The sequence below is a fragment of the Mirounga leonina genome, unplaced genomic scaffold, assembly GCF_011800145.1.
Source record: "Mirounga leonina isolate KUSES-001 unplaced genomic scaffold, KU_Mleo_1.0 Mir_376, whole genome shotgun sequence".
Lineage (NCBI taxonomy): Eukaryota > Metazoa > Chordata > Mammalia > Carnivora > Phocidae > Mirounga > Mirounga leonina.
The window spans coordinates 3,364,871-3,381,158 of NW_023270718.1; the positions used below are offsets into that span (position 1 = coordinate 3,364,871).

Consider the following 16,288-nt stretch of genomic DNA (forward strand, 5'->3'; position numbering starts at 1 on the left):
GCCTTCGGCTCAGGTCACGATCCCAGGGTCCTGGGATCGAGCCCCACATCGGGCTCCATGCTCGGGGGGGAGCCTGCTTCTTCTCCCTCTCCCACTCTCCCTGCTTGTGTTCCCGCTCTCGCTGTCAAATAAATAAAATCTTAAAAAAAAAAAAAAAAGCCTCAACCCCTAGTTATCAATCGAAGCTGTGGTGTACCCTGCATTCCTTATCTCGGTCAGGTTTAAGTCTGAATCCCTGTTAGCACATCATCAACATCAACTGTAATATCAAACAATAATTTATCCGTTAGGATGGATGATACGGAGTCATGGGATACTTAGGATACTTTTTAGAGCTTTTAAGCATTTTTCATCAAAACTTGAAAATCTACGTTGATTTTTCTTCTTACAGGTTTTGCTGGGGGTTGGGGGGAGAAGAGCATACACACCAAAAAATATAAATGCACGTCTAAGCTCAGTGTTATGATAGGATAAACATTTCTGACTCCACAGCATTTGAGATAATTTACTCCTGTAAAACCATTTCATTCTCTAGCCGATTTTCCACGAAAGGTCATTTCTGAACAGTGGCAAACAGTCAGCTGTAACAGGGTTAATCAGCAGCTTTCTTGGGGACGGGGACATACTGAGTCCTGCCCAGGCCATGGGAAATAGACTCTTAAGAGCATGGCCAATGGAGATAGGCCACTGACTGGGCCCAAACCCCCGCTCCTGCACTACAGGGCTGCGACCTGGCTGGTTTCCCCAGATCTGTTTCCTCACCTGGACAATGGGGATAAAAAGGATCTCATCTTGCAGGCTTAAAATCCACGTGACGTGCTGTGCAAGAGTGCTCAGCACACAGCAAGTGCTCAGCAAACCCAGGCCTGGCGCCCACTCCCAGCTCCATGGGGGGCCCCTGAGCAGCAGTTACTCACCGGCGCATACGGGGGGCTGTACTCTCGGTACTTGCGGTGCCCCTTCTCGCTGGGACTGAAATCCGAGTCATCAGAGAAGTCAGAGAAGTCATCGCTGGAAGAAGCATGGCGCTGCAGTGACAGGGGAGAGGAACTCAGTGACTGTTGCAGGCCCGCCCCTCAGGCAGTCAGCCCAGGGACAAACTGCTGGAATGTGCCGGAAGGGCTCTGCGCACCATGAGAAACACCTCACCTAGGGGCATTTAGTGGCAGTAGAGCATGAGCTACCAACTCTTTAAGGAAAAAAAAGCTCTTTATCCAATTTGGGGAAGGAAGAACCAGCAGTATTAAGAGTGCCCTCTGGCCTACAACACAAACTTGGCCCCTGGGGCTCTCAGCCCGGCCCCAGCGCGCCCTCCCGGACCTACTTTGTGCTTGGATTTCCTCCTCTTCTTCAACCTCCTCTTCTCCTTCTCCCGCTCTTTCTTGCGCTTTCGCTTCAGTCTCCTGTGAGACTTCTCCTCGTCCGAGTCGCTATGGTGCTTCTCTCCCTTTTCCTTCCGGCTCCTCTCAGGCCCTCCGGAGGTGTCCTGGGTCTCCTCGGCCCCATCGTCTTCCAATTCACCTTCTTCCAACTCACCATCTTCCCTATAAACCAACCCCAAAGCCAATATGAACCCAGGGTGTGAGAGGAACCGTCCGCGGGCTCTGGGCTAGCCACGGCTGACGGGAACAGGGAGCCCAACTGCTGTGAGCGAGGCCTTCCTCGGGAGGACGTGGGGGCCACTGCCTCTTGTCCCACCCCACATCCCCCCCCCAAAAGGGCAGCACTTGCTTTCACGTAACCCGGCTGGGGGCAGCGGGTGGGGGCCCGACACCACTGGATTTTAAAGGTACTGCCACTGGTATCGGACGACTCTAAGCCACGACATATCAAAGGGCTCCAAAGGACTAAGGTTCTCAGAAGAAAAGTGACAAGGTTCTGTGGTCAAATGAGGTGAGGAAAGTCCCATCCTGGGGCTTCACAGTGCGTAATGCTCTAACAGAAGTTCCAGAAGTCTCATCGTCAAGAAACCTGTACAACCCGTGTTAGAGCATTTCCACAGCGTACTTGGCCACAGAGGCTGCTTGTCTCAGGGAACATGGTCCGTCCCCGAGTGTAGTGGGGCACAGTGGCCTGAGGTCACTGGCATGGCCCCAAGCCCTATGGAGGAGTCCTGTGAGCTGAGGGTGGTGGTTGTGGACAGTGGAGACAGGGCTGTGGCTCTGAACCAGGGGTGACCCCCAGACTCCGGCCCAACCCACGGTCAGGCCTGGACCGCACCTGAGGACGCTGTCTTTTACCAAAGCCCCATAAAGAAGTGCTAGTGATAAGCTCTGGTTTCGAGGTCTGACCCACACCCTTAGCTGCACAGCTCCGGGCTGGGGATTTGGGGGGCAACCGAGCAGCTGGAGAAGGGGAAGGGGCAAGGAAAGGGTCCCAGGCCCCAGACCCCTCCTGAGGTCCTCTCCTAACAGCTGTGAGTGCCCACAGAAGGGGTCCCCCTACCCCACTGCTCTGACCCCAGGGATTCCTTCTGGCTCCCCATCCTACAGGTTTCCTTTGTTACCTCCCCCATGTCACCCCCATCCCTAGTACTTTAAAAAATAACAGCACTTTCCAGACACTGCCAACAGGACATTCTAAATATCTAAATATCTACGGGATGGGGTGGAGGTGAGGGGATAAATAGGGTTAAGAAGGAAAGCAACTAAAAATAGATTCCAGTTTTTAGCCAAACCCACAGACACAGTTCTCACAAGTACAGGAGTTGGTTTAAAAAAATAAATTAAGTTTTCAAATCTTTAAAAAGCTCCCAGAGTTCCTCCTGCATGACCATGCAAGAGAATGTGTGAGAATATAAAAAGTTCCTTCCTTATTAATTAGGACCCAAACAAAGACAACGAGAACAGAAACAGTGGCGTAATGAACCCGGGACCCAAAAGGCTACCCACAAAGGGATCGAATCCGTGGAGAAAAGAGCTCACTACTCAGAGAAGACCGGGGTCAGTGTGAGAACAAGCCCACCAGGCGAGCAGGTCCCCAGAGCCCCTGCAGGTTCTACTGAGCTGCGTGGAGAAACAACACACTGGTGATTCTCCCAGAGTCCCTCACGCCGTCGCTCGCACCACCCCTTTTGTCTACCCCGGGGTGGTGCTGCTCTCTTAACTCTCATTCCCAATTCAATGAGGTCAGATCGGCTTAAAACCCAAGTGGCCCCAAACCCACAGATACCCCAGCAGAGGTCAAGGGCAGCTCTCTCACACACAATTCAGGACACAAAATTTGTTCTGATGTTTCAAAGGAAACAAGACAGGGAAGTGACCGATGGGCGCCTCGTGTGGCTTCCTTGCAAACCACCAGGTTGCGGGGGGCAGTGGTCAGCCCCACAGGAAGATGCAGAGCAAAGCTGAGAGGAGCCAGCATTCCTGACAAGTGAGGCACCTTCCGGCACCGGCTTGGGTGCGGCCCACAGAACAGGGTGTGGCTGGAGTGGCCTTGCCTGCAGTAAAAGTACCACCCAACTGGGGAAACTGGCTTTGGTGAGCTGGCCAGCCAGAGGGAGTGGCTGTTACAGGGCAGCATGGCACACTCTCTGCTGCCTGGAGTTGGGGGGGGGGGGGCGGGGGTGTTCTGGAGCAAACATGATGTGTGTCCCTGCTGGGAACACTGTGGGCAGGCCAGGTCACCACACCTCAGGAGCAAACACAGGGAGCGGCGGCCAGACCATACAGACGGACATTATGGAGCGGAGGAAGGCCCAGAGACAAACTGGACAGACAGAGGCTGGCCTTCCATGAAGAGAAGCTAAAAAGAGCATCACTCTTGACAACAGTCTGGAAAGGAAAAAGGGTAGAGGGACATGGTGAAAATCACGCAGCATCCCAGGGAAGGCAGGGGTAGAGGGAACGCAGGAAGACAAGAACTTCCCCGAGCTCCCAGAAGCCTTGATTCAAGAAAATAAGGCTCCAATGGCAAGACCCCTTCAACTGTCTTCTTTCAGACAGGAGGAGTTCAAAGGGGAGTAGGTGAAAGGACTTGTCAGGGGCAGGCAGTCCAGACACTCCAGACACTCCCTCACCTCTGCCCACTCCAGGGCGAGGACACCAGGACAGGGCAGGGAAAGGTCCTGCCCAAGGTCAGCCGAGGCCACCGCCCCTGTCCTGCTGCCACACGCCCGCCTGCTTGAATGCGCAGGCCATTCATTCTGCAGCTAACACCTGGGGGCGGGGCACAAAGACCATCCAAATGACTCCAAAGCCTTGACCAGCCCCTAGAATGCTTCCAGAAGAAGACCTTTTCATTCAAATCCACCCTACGAAGACTTTCGGCCAAAGAGGGAGTCTCTGCGTTATCTGTACTAACACCTCCAGGATATCTGGGCTCAGCGAGAATCTACCATGTAACTTTTTACAAAACGGGGAGTGAATGCTTAGAACTCTGTTTCCTGGGGCGCCTGGGTGGCTCGGTTGGTTAAGCGTCTGCCTTCAGCTCAAGTCATGATCCCAGGGTCCTGGGATCGAGCCCCACATCGGGCTCCCTGCTCCGCGGGAAGCCTGCTTCTCCCTCTCCCACTCCCCCTGCTTGTGTTCCCCATCTCGCCGAGTCTCTGTCAAATAAATAAATAAAATCTTTAAAAAAATTTAAAAAAAAGAACTTTGTTTCCTGAGATGGACCTGGGACAAACTGGAAAACAAACAGTATAAACCAACTGCTGGTGACTTACGAAGGGAAACGGGAGACTGCAGGGGACAGAGACCGGGGACACTCCGGTGCCCACTGTGCATTCTCAGCACATCTGGCCACGCTGCGCTCTCAAACTTCTCAAAGCCCCGGGCTCTGGTCACCTGCGGGGATGCCCCTCTGCTACTGCAGGAAACTCCCAGCTCAATGTCCTGCATGAATACAGGTCTGTTTTCCTTTAAGCAGTGAACGAGGGAAAAAAAGGCAAGACGACCAAACCCGCTGGGACGGGGGGCGGAAATCCTGGGGACCATGGACACGCCCTGCACAAAAGCAGCCTCCACAAACAGCAGCCGGGCTTCAGCGGTGCCACTTCGCAGACTGCCAGCAAAACCCGTGTCAGAGTGGGATTAAACACCGAGGGAGCGCGCCTAATAGACTGTGACATAATCCCTCAAGAGAAGTGGGGGAAGCCCTGTCTCGCTAATCATTTCAATCTAGACCTGCCAAGCCCTCTTGAGACAAGCACGCAGGAGAAAGCCTGCAGCGTCAGCCGGAGCCGGGACGGCCTTATCCCCAGGGCCCGGACTGGCAACGTCCCAGGATGGCTGCACCGGGGTCGGCCTGCCAGGGCCATTAGGGACAGGAAGCCAACCAAGCCGGGGACTGCCTTGGAACCAGCGCCCAGGAGAGAATGGGCAGAGGCCAATGACTAGCCGAGGGTCAGATCTGTCTCGTGCCTCCTGGACTAGGCTTCCAGGGCGTTTAAATTCCCATTCACAGAGCTGGTGACAGCCAGCCCCTCCTCTCGGGTCAAAGACCAGCTCTGGATGCCCACTCTAAGGACTGCCGACTGGCCACTCCACAGGGCACAGGAGAGTGCTGAAGTCATCATACACCATGGGCTTGGCAAGAACAGTTACTGGGTGAAGAAACCTCACGATTCAAAGTAGGTTGGCCCCACCCACCAGCCTACAGATTTGGGCATGGGGCTTCTTCCTGCAGGCCGAGTACCAGCTCTGCTGCTTCCCTAGCAGCGCTCTTGGTACACTTAGCCTTGGTTTTCCCGTCTGTGGAATGGAATAACTGTGGTACCTACAAGGATTTTTCGGGTTACATGAGATAATATGGATAAAGCCCCTGACATGAGGAAGGCACCAACTACCAGACGAAAAGCAGCTACTGGTTTTAAGAACCAGCTACCACGAGTGTGCCTCTGCATGGATAACCCTAAACTGGCCCGGATGCTCACTGGAAAGTGTCTTCTCTACGGAGAAGCTACAGCCAACTCCCCTTGGGGGCCACTGCTAACTGCTGGCCAACTAGTTCCTGCTTCACTTGGCCCAACCGTGCATGCGCGGTCCTCTCCTGACAAATCCTGCTGCCGAAACCGACAAACCAGTATCTCCCCTTCCTTAGCTCTAATTTAGGTGGTAAGACAAAGTAACCGAGTGGCTGACCAGGAAGGAAAGGCACAGGGTGAGCTGAGCCCCAGGAAGAATGGACAAAGGCCCCTTAAAAAACAATGAAGCTTCCCAACATGGAAATTCTCTAGACAAGAGAACTGGATGGAAGCTAGAAGGGGCCCGAGTTTGTGGCTCAACCTTGGTTTACAAAAAAAAGGGGGAGGGCACACACACACAAAAAAGATGGAAACTCATGGGAGCAGTGGCTGTTACCTGAAGATCATGAGAGCCCTTGACAAGAGGTGGCTAGGTTAATGTGAAGGTCAGGGTTATGATCATTAACTGCCCAAGCGCTCAACAAATTGCCTGGGTAGGCTCTGAATGACCTATTAACTAGGGACAAAATTACAAAATTACAAGGAGGCTCGGCCTCTTCAAATGTTTAACGACAGGTCTAAATGCAGAAGTCCCCAAATCCAACCGTGTGGGGCAGTTGTTTACTAGGAGCGAAGGCACAGAGCCTTTCCCTGCATTGACGCTGAGGTGAAGCAGCCCCAGGGGTTGGGGAGGAACCTCGCTGAGGGATTTTCAGAGGCAGGAAATTCTTGAAATAAGCCTCTGGGTCTTGCACATGTTTTTCAGTGTCCTTACTACCTAGGTTCATCGACCAGAAATCAAGAGCAAATGGGCTCTGTGTCTCCCTTTCCCCCAACATTCTCAGGTGGGGTCACAAGAGACTGTGACATCACACCACTTCCATGGTAACCTGCCTCCGTCACAGACACCACCCCACCCGAGCAGCCAAGCGCAAACCAAGCATGGGAGAAGAGAAGCCCAATGACCACCAGTACCCCGAGCCCTCACTTTAACAATGTGAGAAGAGGCCGCCCAGTGCTGGGACCTGGATATGAACACACCTACTGCCAGAAGTCAATGTGGGCCATGACGGAGAAATCTGAACCAGGTCTGGGTATTTCAGATATTAAGTAATTACTGTTAACCTTGTTAGAGAGGATCACGGCTTTGTGGTTCTATTGAAAAAAAGCTCTTTAAGCTAGAAATATGTGCCGAAGAGCTTGCAGGTGAAATGATGTGAAATCTGCTTTAAAATTCGCAAGGCAGAGGGGGGGATGTAGTGAGATGAACCAGAATTGGCAAAAGGTACATAATTGTTGAAAATGAGTAGATGATGGCCTTTCTCCTCTCATGAAAATGCTAGAAAATTTCCATAATAGGTTAAAAAAAAGAAAAAAGGATGGCCTGAGTGGGGACAGCCTCAGCAAGGTGAGGAGAGGCTACCAAGGAAGGCAGAGCTGGAGTCTGGGGTCAGGGAAAGGGGGGGGGGGAGGCTCCATCACCCCTCAACAAGGCCTTACCTCTTGCTCTCATTTCCACAATGACAAAACCTGCCTGGATACCTCAGGGCCTTATACACCAAAAGCAGTGGGAAGTACTCATTACGAACATTCTGTATTAGCAACCTCCATGCCAGGCACCATACTACTGAGTTCCCTTCTACTCGTCTCGCACCAAGGCGCAGTAACAAACCTAACATTTGTCATGGGTCCTCAGCATCCTGTTTTACGGAGAGGCTCAAAGAGAAGAAATCTACCTATGGGGTCACAGCAGGAAGAAGCAAAACTGGAACAAGTCCTGGACTCTCCGACTCCAGGCCCAACTCTTCACCTCTACCCCTGAGATAATTAGAAATTATCTGGAAGAGAGTAACTCAACCGGCCAACCGACAAAACTCTTGCCTTGAAATTCGTAACTGGGGGCGCCTGGGTGGCTCAGTCGGTTAAGCGACTGCCTTCGGCTCAGGTCATGATCCTGGAGTCCCGGGATCGAGTCCCGCATCGGGCTCCCTGCTCGTCAGGGAGTCTGCTTCTCCCTCTGACCCTCCCCCCTCTCATGTGCTCTCTCTCATTCTCTCTCTCTCAAATAAATAAATAAAATCTTTAAAAAAAAAAAAAAAAGAAATTCGTAACTGGGCTGGCAAAGATAAGACTGATGCACAGAAAACGGATTAAATGAAACAGTATCCCAAGAAGGGGCAAAGTGAGATAGTAAGACACTGGACAAGGTCCTTAACACTCTTGTGCCCCAGGTTTCAACTGCGAAGTGAAGGCAGCGATAGAACCTCTGGGACAGATGAATTCTCAGGGGAAGAATTTCCTGAGACCATGTAAATCAAGCACTTAGCACTACCCTGGCCCAGGGCAAGTCCTTAGGAGGAAAACTATCGTTGTGCAAAGACACGAGGCAATTACAGTCCTTCCAACATCGAATAAAGGGAACTGGGAAACCTGAAACTCTGACCAAAGACTTTGGATAGTTCAGGGAATAAGAGGTGCACAGAAAAGTTCCAAGGAATCCTAGCCAAAACCCAAGTAAAGGGTCTTCTCCCCTGACAGACAGAAAGCAAGAGGAATCCCAGGGAAGGAAATTCCCAAGCTGTCCAACACCAGAAGGAATGTTTCTTCCCAAAGGGTGCAGCACCATACTGGGGTTGGTCCAAGCACACAAACCTTTTCGAGCATTTCTGTAGAGCGTCAAACAAATTGATCGAGGGAAAACCTGGCCTGCTAGAGGAGTCTCACAGAGTCAAGGGTCATTTCCTTTGCCTGAGTGGCTATTCTTCCACTCCCACTCACTCTGAACATGACTCCTGTTTTTGATAAAGATATCTCTCTGGAAAAAAAAAAAAAAAAAGATATCTCTCTGATCCAAGTTCCTCCTGTCAGATGAATCCCTGAAACTGGTTTCTCAACAGAGAGTTTCCTAACCATCTTCTCACGCCAACCATGCCTCAGACTGCTTACAGCTGGAAAGATGCTGGTTCTCATCCAAGGAGGGTTGATTTCTGTTATTCCAGAAAGGAAAACTGAATCACTGAACCTGGGAACCAAGACTCTTCCTTGTCTGGAACTTTTTCTGAAGAAATCAGTTTGGTTCCACTCAACGTACGTTCAACTAAGACAAAGTATTCATATTTTCAACTTAAAAGAAACCGGGCCTCGGACAACTAAGATTCCTTGTTCATACACCACTAAAGAATTTAAGGAGAACTGCAATTATCTGTATGCAACTCTTTGTTGACTTCCAGTCAACGGTGGGCTCCTCGGAGGGCACATCAGAGGCTGGGAGTTACCTGACTTTCCAAGGGCCCAGCACAGGGCCAGACTCAGACTGGCTGGGCCCCTGTGATATATTCCACACAAACCCAGCATCAACCTCAGCTCTGCACACCCTCTTTGTTAGCTGCATCAACACGGACGCTGGACCACTTCCCAGGCAGTAACCTGGATTACTTCAAACTCCAAGGAGGTGATTGAGCGCTGGTCTTTAATCGAAAACTCATTTCTGAGGGTTTATGGAGGGCCCCCTGAGAGGCCAGAGGGGGACAAGAGCCCATACGCAATTGACACATCAACTGAGGTGAAAGTGGCCAGCAGTTGGCACCCCCCAAGGAAAGCAGCCCGACCCACGTTGCCAAGAAGCTAGTTTCTGGGACTGCTCTGGCGTGCCCTGCAATGGCAGGGCCTGGAATCCCAAGGAAACCTAAGCCCTGATGTTAGGAAACTGAGGAGGGCAATAACCCAAGCCACCTGCAAATGACATTGAGCCAAGTGTCACTCACGTCTGGCCCCAGCTCCCTGGGGTCGGGCCCTAACAGGGATGTGTTAGCTGGGATCTGCTTCCACAATGGCTTCAAGTCTCCAGTGACTTGTAATAAATGAAAATCCCTTTGATTTAAAGGTTCGAAAGCCCAGGCTTCGGCCTCTACGTGCACTGGAAGGAGTGGAACACAGGGCTGATGGAGCTGCGCCAGGTCACAGAGGGACAGCACACCCCTCTCTCTCGGAGGCTTACTTTTTTTTTCTTAGTCTCTACACCCAAGGTGGGGCGCAAACTCACCACCCCAAGATCAAGAGATGCATGCTCTACTAACTGGGCCAGCCAGTCGGGACCAACTTTAAAGGGAGTACCTGTATTCCCTTAGTCGCCTGTCTTCCCACCCACCACCCCTGCCACAACAAAAATCATGGCAGCTGCTGTGCAGGTAGTAGGCACATCAGACCAGCGCGGGGGGCCAGCAACCTTCTTGTTTACAGGGCCGAAGAGTAAACACTGTAGGCTTTGAGGGCCACAGAGTCTCTGTCCCAGCTACTCAACTCTGCTGTTCAGCACACAATCAGCCACAGACCATATAAATTAATGGGCGTGGCTATGTTCCAATAAAACTGCACTTAGAATTAAAAAATAAAAAGCCAGGTGGGCGGGCTTTGATCAGAGAGCCACAGACTGCCCACCCCTGTCCTGCCAGCAACAGCTTTTCAACTTTGACCTTGACCCACATCTCCTCCTTTACATTTCTCTCAAACAAGTTTTCTGGAGCGGCTTTAACTTCACCGTACTCTGCTTTTTTCTATCTTCTCTCATGTCTTTGTGTTTCAAATGCAGGCGACAAATCAATAAATGGGACTTCATATCTTACTAATGGCTGCACACCGCAGCGTCAGCTCCAGGATGGCATTTGGGTAGAGAGCTTGGGTCTGGGTACAGGCTGCCCAGGTTCTAACTCTGGTTCCACACCCCCCTAGCTTTGCAACCTTGGACAAGTGACTTCATTTCTAGGGCGCCTCGGTGGCTCAGCTGTTGGGCGTCTGCCTTCAGCTCAGGTTATAACCCCAGAGTCCTGGGATCAAGCCCCGCATCGGGCTCCCTGCTCAGCGGGAAGCCTGCTTCTCCCTATACCACTCCCCCTGCTTGTGTTCTCCCTCTCGCTGTGTCTCTGTCAAAAAAAAAAAAAAAGTGACTTCTGTTTCAAATTCTCAGGGTAGGGCTGGGGTGAAGCACTCCGAAGGTCCCTGGCAGGTAATCGCTGCCCTTCATAGGACTGCACAAGAGACCCTGTCACACCTTTGGGAAGACTAGCAGTCAATGACTCACGAAGTCTCATACGGCCGGCCTGACTCCCACGTCCATGCTGTCCACCGCTCCCCACCATCTCTCTCCCAGAAGAGGACCAACCCTGGCTTAGAGGGAACAAATGGAATCCATGCCTTACTAGGCTTTATGCTTCTGGAGTTTATGGTTTCTGGGACCCCCCGACAGGGACGACAGGGACGAGGGAACCAGGTGCTCAGCAAACTGGTGGATCTACCGGTTACCCGTGATCCAGCCACTCAGCCTCACCTTGCAGTTCATTTTTAAGACACCTACTTCGCAGGTGGGTATCCAGAGCTGCCATAGGGGCAGCAAACCCCTGACCGTGGCCAGAAGCTGCAGGTGTCAAACAAGGGAAGGAAATCTGAGGCCTGCTACAGGCAGTAACCACCTTTGCCCAAATCTAAATAAAGTCCTCAGGAGAGAAGAGCTCCCTGCACACTCTGAAAATTTTCTGCTCCAAAAAAAGCACGGGACAAGCCTGACTGCTGAATGAACAAAGCCTTAACTGACTCAGCCAAATTACCAAGGGGCAAAGGAATCGTGGGGCTGGGACAGGCCTTGCTCATTTCTCAAGACTCTGGAGAGCATAGGTAAAGGACTTGTTTAAAAGGTGATGTGACCCGTCAGCAGTGGGTTAGGTGCTACAGCCCTGCTTTCGCAGCTCTCAGGAGGCCTACCATGGTCATAGCAAGACTTGGATTCTAATTGCCAAAGAGGAACACGGGAAGGTCGTTAGCATAACCTCAAGATGCCATGACTCTTCCAGCACCTGTCTGTTCAGCAAGCAAAACATGCCTTAAGATGGCTACCACGGAGTTTCCACCCCGATCTGCTCCCTGCAATTAAATAAGCTGACCAGAAACCTAAGAGGTGGAAGATAAACTGACTTCCCTCAAAAACACAGATGTTATGCTTGTTTCTGTTTACATACCAGACTATAAATTTTATGTAGTTTTTTTTGCTAGTAGGGACAGCAAGATAAAGAAACCAAGATTTGCGAATGCCGGGCATTGTGTGGGCATCCTGTGTATGCCCACTTGACCGCAATGACCCTGAGAAACGGGCATTATCCTCGGTGCCCACTGCAGGGAGAGCCAGGCCTGAACACAACCTTATCTGTCTCCAAAGGCCACAGTGTTCCTTCCTATCCTGTTGTCACCCCCGACATTCAGAAGATGTCACCACTTGCCTTAACAAATAGGGAGCTGAGTCACCAGTTCACAGATACAGTCACCAAAAAAACAACAAACAAAACAAAACAAAACAAGAAAGATTCTCTACCCTGAGCAATTTGGCCAAGAGAAGCAAACTATGCTCCCAGCAAATATCCTGTATTGGAATAATAAATTATTCCAATAGCAGGATGCGACTAAGTCTATACCATCCGAGGGGCCACGTCTTGGTTTTGTCATCAACTGATCGAGGAAGAAATGTAAAAACTGCCCACATAATCCCCTATCACTATTAAGAAACCCTGCGCACTGTTTCCAGAGCTGCCATCTTTAGTAACCATCAGAGTAAAATCGTTGCGAAGCAAAGACGAGGCCGATAAATTTGGAAAGCCAAATCCAGGAAAATCTGGTTCCCCCCAGACAGTCCCACTTTTACCTTGGACTTAACCAAATGACCTTTAGATAAAGGCCCACCCAAACAGGCAGCTTTTCCACTCTTTCCAGTAGGTTTTAATTATGAAACCGGCCTCAAGTCATTGATTCTGACAAGACTCCCACCACCGATGAGCAGACTGTTCCTCCGGATGCTTGAATCAATCAACTTATTAAATGCCAACTACCACGAACGCCAGAAACCAGCCTTTCGTCTCCTACTGTGGCAGGAGCTCTGTTGCCAAGGTACGGGCAAGTACCTTGCCCACTTAGAAACTCAGCCATTCACTTACTGTTTGCTCTGAATTACTCTGTCACTCAACTTCCTACTCTGGGTCAACCCGTCGCTCTGGTACTAGACAATTTTATCCACAGGGACCAAAACGCAGGTTCTCTGGAATATGGTTTGACCTAGAGCTATCCACAAAGGCTTGGAAATAATTAGCGATTTTCACCATACAGGTATTTGCCGTAACCGGATCTGGCTTATGGGAGATGGTTCTAGGGACTTAATAGCCACAAAAACCTAGCAGAGGGGAACAGCAAATAAGGCCACCCTGAGACATCCATTCCTCCCCTACCGGGGCAGGGAAAAGATCTAAGAGAAAGGAGCAGAGGACGGGGAGGCATTATTTAAGGATAAATTACTAAACCAGCTCAATATGAAACTGTCTACATTCCACTGGATGGAAACAAACTCAGAGTCAACCATTCAGCTCTAATGTGCCAGGTAGGCCAACGGCTGGGAAAAACCTTCATTTCCACAGGTGCAAAACAGTTCCCCCTTGGGATCAGCCTTCCAGGCTAAGCAAAAGCCACAGGAGTGTCCTTCTAGAAGAGCTATCTGTACTTAAAAATCTTGGCTTGTCAAGAATCAAAAACTTAACCTTCCGAGCAAATCAAAACCCTATCTGGGAGACAGGACAGTCTGACTGAAAGCCCTGTTGGGGGAATCCTAGTTTTCTTTTGAAGAACGAATTTGAGGAGAGTAAAAAATAAAGGGTTTTTAGGACCAGAATATCCGTATTTTCAGGGTCACAATTGGTTGTATTTCTACTGGGAATATTTTAATTTGCTTTCCGATTAAACCTCTCCAACAGAGAATATAACAATTTTAAAGATTTCAAGTGTCTAAGAGGTGCTGTTAAATCAGGGATTCTGAGTGACACCCTTTTTTTTGCAACATCCATTAATTTGAATTTTAACTAGTACTGGTACATCAGTTTAGGGGGGGAAAAAAGGCAGTACTGTGACATTTCAAAAACAAAGACCATCGAAGTACAGTTTGACATAATTACTGGGGCTTCTTGGTTTTCATGGGAGTCCTTTGAGAACGAAAAAACAATAAACCCTTGTGTTGATATGCCTGAGTACTTTTTAAACGTTTGGGGGAAATACTTTTAAGTTCAACGAATGACTGCTAAAATTTTCACTTACAAAAGAAATCCCATTTCCTCCACACTTCATTTTCAAGTAAAGTTAAACAAGCATCCTTCGACAACTTAGTCGTCCTCGAAACTTGGAAGGTTCATCTGTTAGCATCCAGTTTCTGCACTTGGCTCCTGGAGGAGGAATTTCACCAAGGAGGGAAAACTTCAAATAAATGCAATTCCTTTTCGGCTGACCCTGTGCACTGGATGGTGTGTTCAGTTTGTGCTTCAGACATTTTTTTTGCAGGATACTGTACTGTGTGGATGCTTCTTCCTCCCACAACTGATTTTACATACCTAAGATCACCACTTCACAGCAGTTAGGTTGTGAGTATATGGAGAGAAAGAATAAAACCAGTGGCCCACTGAATTGCAGTTTACAGTTCCTCATCCCAACGTAAGTGAACTTTTTTTTCTCCTAAGAATGGAAAAAAAGGAAACAGGATCTTTCGGAAGGGAAAATTGGGCTGTGTGTTATAAAAAGTTTTCGCTACCAAAGTACACCAGGGACCAAAAGTGGGCAAGACGGAAAATGGAACTTCAACGTGTTTTGTCTTTTAACGGAAGAACTTATGCTTGTAAAACACATCAGAAGTACAGTGTTTGGTTCTGCAAGTCATTTCTGTTGCTGTTTTTATCTTGTATGTGTGGGGGGGGGGCAGGGGGCTGGAGGAAGTGTTCTCTCCACCATGACTGGGCGTGTTTGCATCAACTTTTCACGGTCAGGCATGTGCTTTCGAACAAAGGAACAGTGGAGACAGGGAGAGGAGATTGGGGCTTGACACGCTTTACAGATTTGGTGCTTAAACAGTACTTTACAAATGACTTGCTTAATTTAAACGTCCATCACCATAAGAGACATTGGAGTAAAAGGAGCGAATTGGATCTACTTGAACCACAATCTTTTTTGGGGGGGGGAGTGGGGAGTGGAGGGGAGGGAGAACCTTAACTCGAATGCAAGTATCATAAACCAAATTCAGTTAACCTCGTCCCCTACAAATGGACCTGAAGTATCCACTTTCTTCAAAGATGAAGGCTGGAGACAAAGCAATGGACTGAAATGGAGAGAGGGTACCAAGGGCTTGAAAACATATGGGCCTTTTACATAAGTTTTTGTCATGTTACAGTAACGCTTTTTTTTCTTCCTTTAGGAAAACTGTGTACGACAAATTAAAAAAATTAAAGATCAAAAGGATGTGCAAGTCTTAAAGGGCTCAACTGGGTTTAGAATCCTGATTCGAACATATAAATTTACTCAAGCATCACTTTGGTCTAAAGGCAGGAGGAAGGCAGGCAGGAAAGGGACAAAAAGAGGGAGATAATTGAATTACTCAATAAAAGAGGCTACTTACCATCCCAACCCATTGTAAGACATACACTTCTGACATAAGAGAACTCCTTAGAGGTCGAATAAAGCGTGTAAGCACCTTTGAGTAATGCACCTGCCCCCACGAGGGGGCCCGGAAACCCAACGTGGGCTTAGCGCACAGACCTTTGCTAATCTGTTTATTTCCTTGAACTGGAGGCAGGCTGCGATGGGCTGCGATTCCCAGGACGATACATTTAATTAGAACAAAACAGAAAACAAAAAAAATTTTTTGTAAAAGCTCACCAAACTGCTGCACTTGTGTCTCTGAATGTGGGTGGCATTTCTTTTAAAAGGCAAAGTATGGTCTGTGAAGGAGAAAGGGAAAAGGGGGGGTGGAAGTGGGGAGAAGGGGCCGTCGTGCCTGGCAAGGAAGCCCTAGCTGAGACCCCTACCTAGGGGAGGGTCCTCAAGCGACTCCCCAGCCCGGGCTGCTGTGGGGCAGCCATCTGTCCAGCGCGATCTCTTCCCCTCCCCACCCCCACTCCTCCTCTGCCTGCCTTTCTTGCCGGTGGAAAACCTTCCATTTCCAAATCCACTCTCTAGACACCTCTTCCCCTGCCCCACCAAGAAAGGGAGGGCAAACCCTGCACCCCAACCCTCTGGAGCAAGGGAAAACGGGGGCCCCAACCTCGCCCTGAAACGCGCCGGGCTGGCGCCTTTATCATCCTCCAGAGAAGGGCGTGGGGCGAACCCATTTCGCACTTTAAATAAAGGGGAAGGGGGGGCGCTCCCTTTCACCCCCTGCCAAAGCACAAAAAAAAAACCTCGTTCTCTCTCCCGGAAGGGATGGCGCCCCATTTTAGCCCGAAAGAGGAGGGAACCCCATGAGAAAGAAGAGACCAACTTCCTCTCCCTTACAAGGAAGGGAAACCAAACCTCAGCCCCCCCCCCCCCCCGCCAAAAACG

At 49.9% G+C, this 16,288-nt stretch overlaps 1 protein-coding gene across 6 annotated transcripts in view; it reads right to left on the reverse strand.

The window, feature by feature from the left end:
* The window catches only part of ZC3H4 (zinc finger CCCH-type containing 4), a 41,940-nt gene that overhangs the window by 24,652 nt on the left and 1,000 nt on the right, over positions 1-16,288 (reverse strand). For 3 of the 6 annotated variants that reach the window (XM_034986850.1, XM_034986845.1, XM_034986849.1), the window contains exons 2-3: positions 1,325-1,544; positions 918-1,028 (exon numbers count right to left, since the gene is read on the reverse strand). In XM_034986850.1, the coding sequence (XP_034842741.1) occupies positions 918-1,028; positions 1,325-1,544 (331 nt within the window). Of the gene's footprint in view, positions 1-917; positions 1,029-1,324; positions 1,545-15,365; positions 15,554-15,625; positions 15,688-16,288 lie in introns of all 6 variants that reach the window. The other 3 variants (XM_034986847.1, XM_034986846.1, XM_034986848.1) reach the window with 2 other exon arrangements.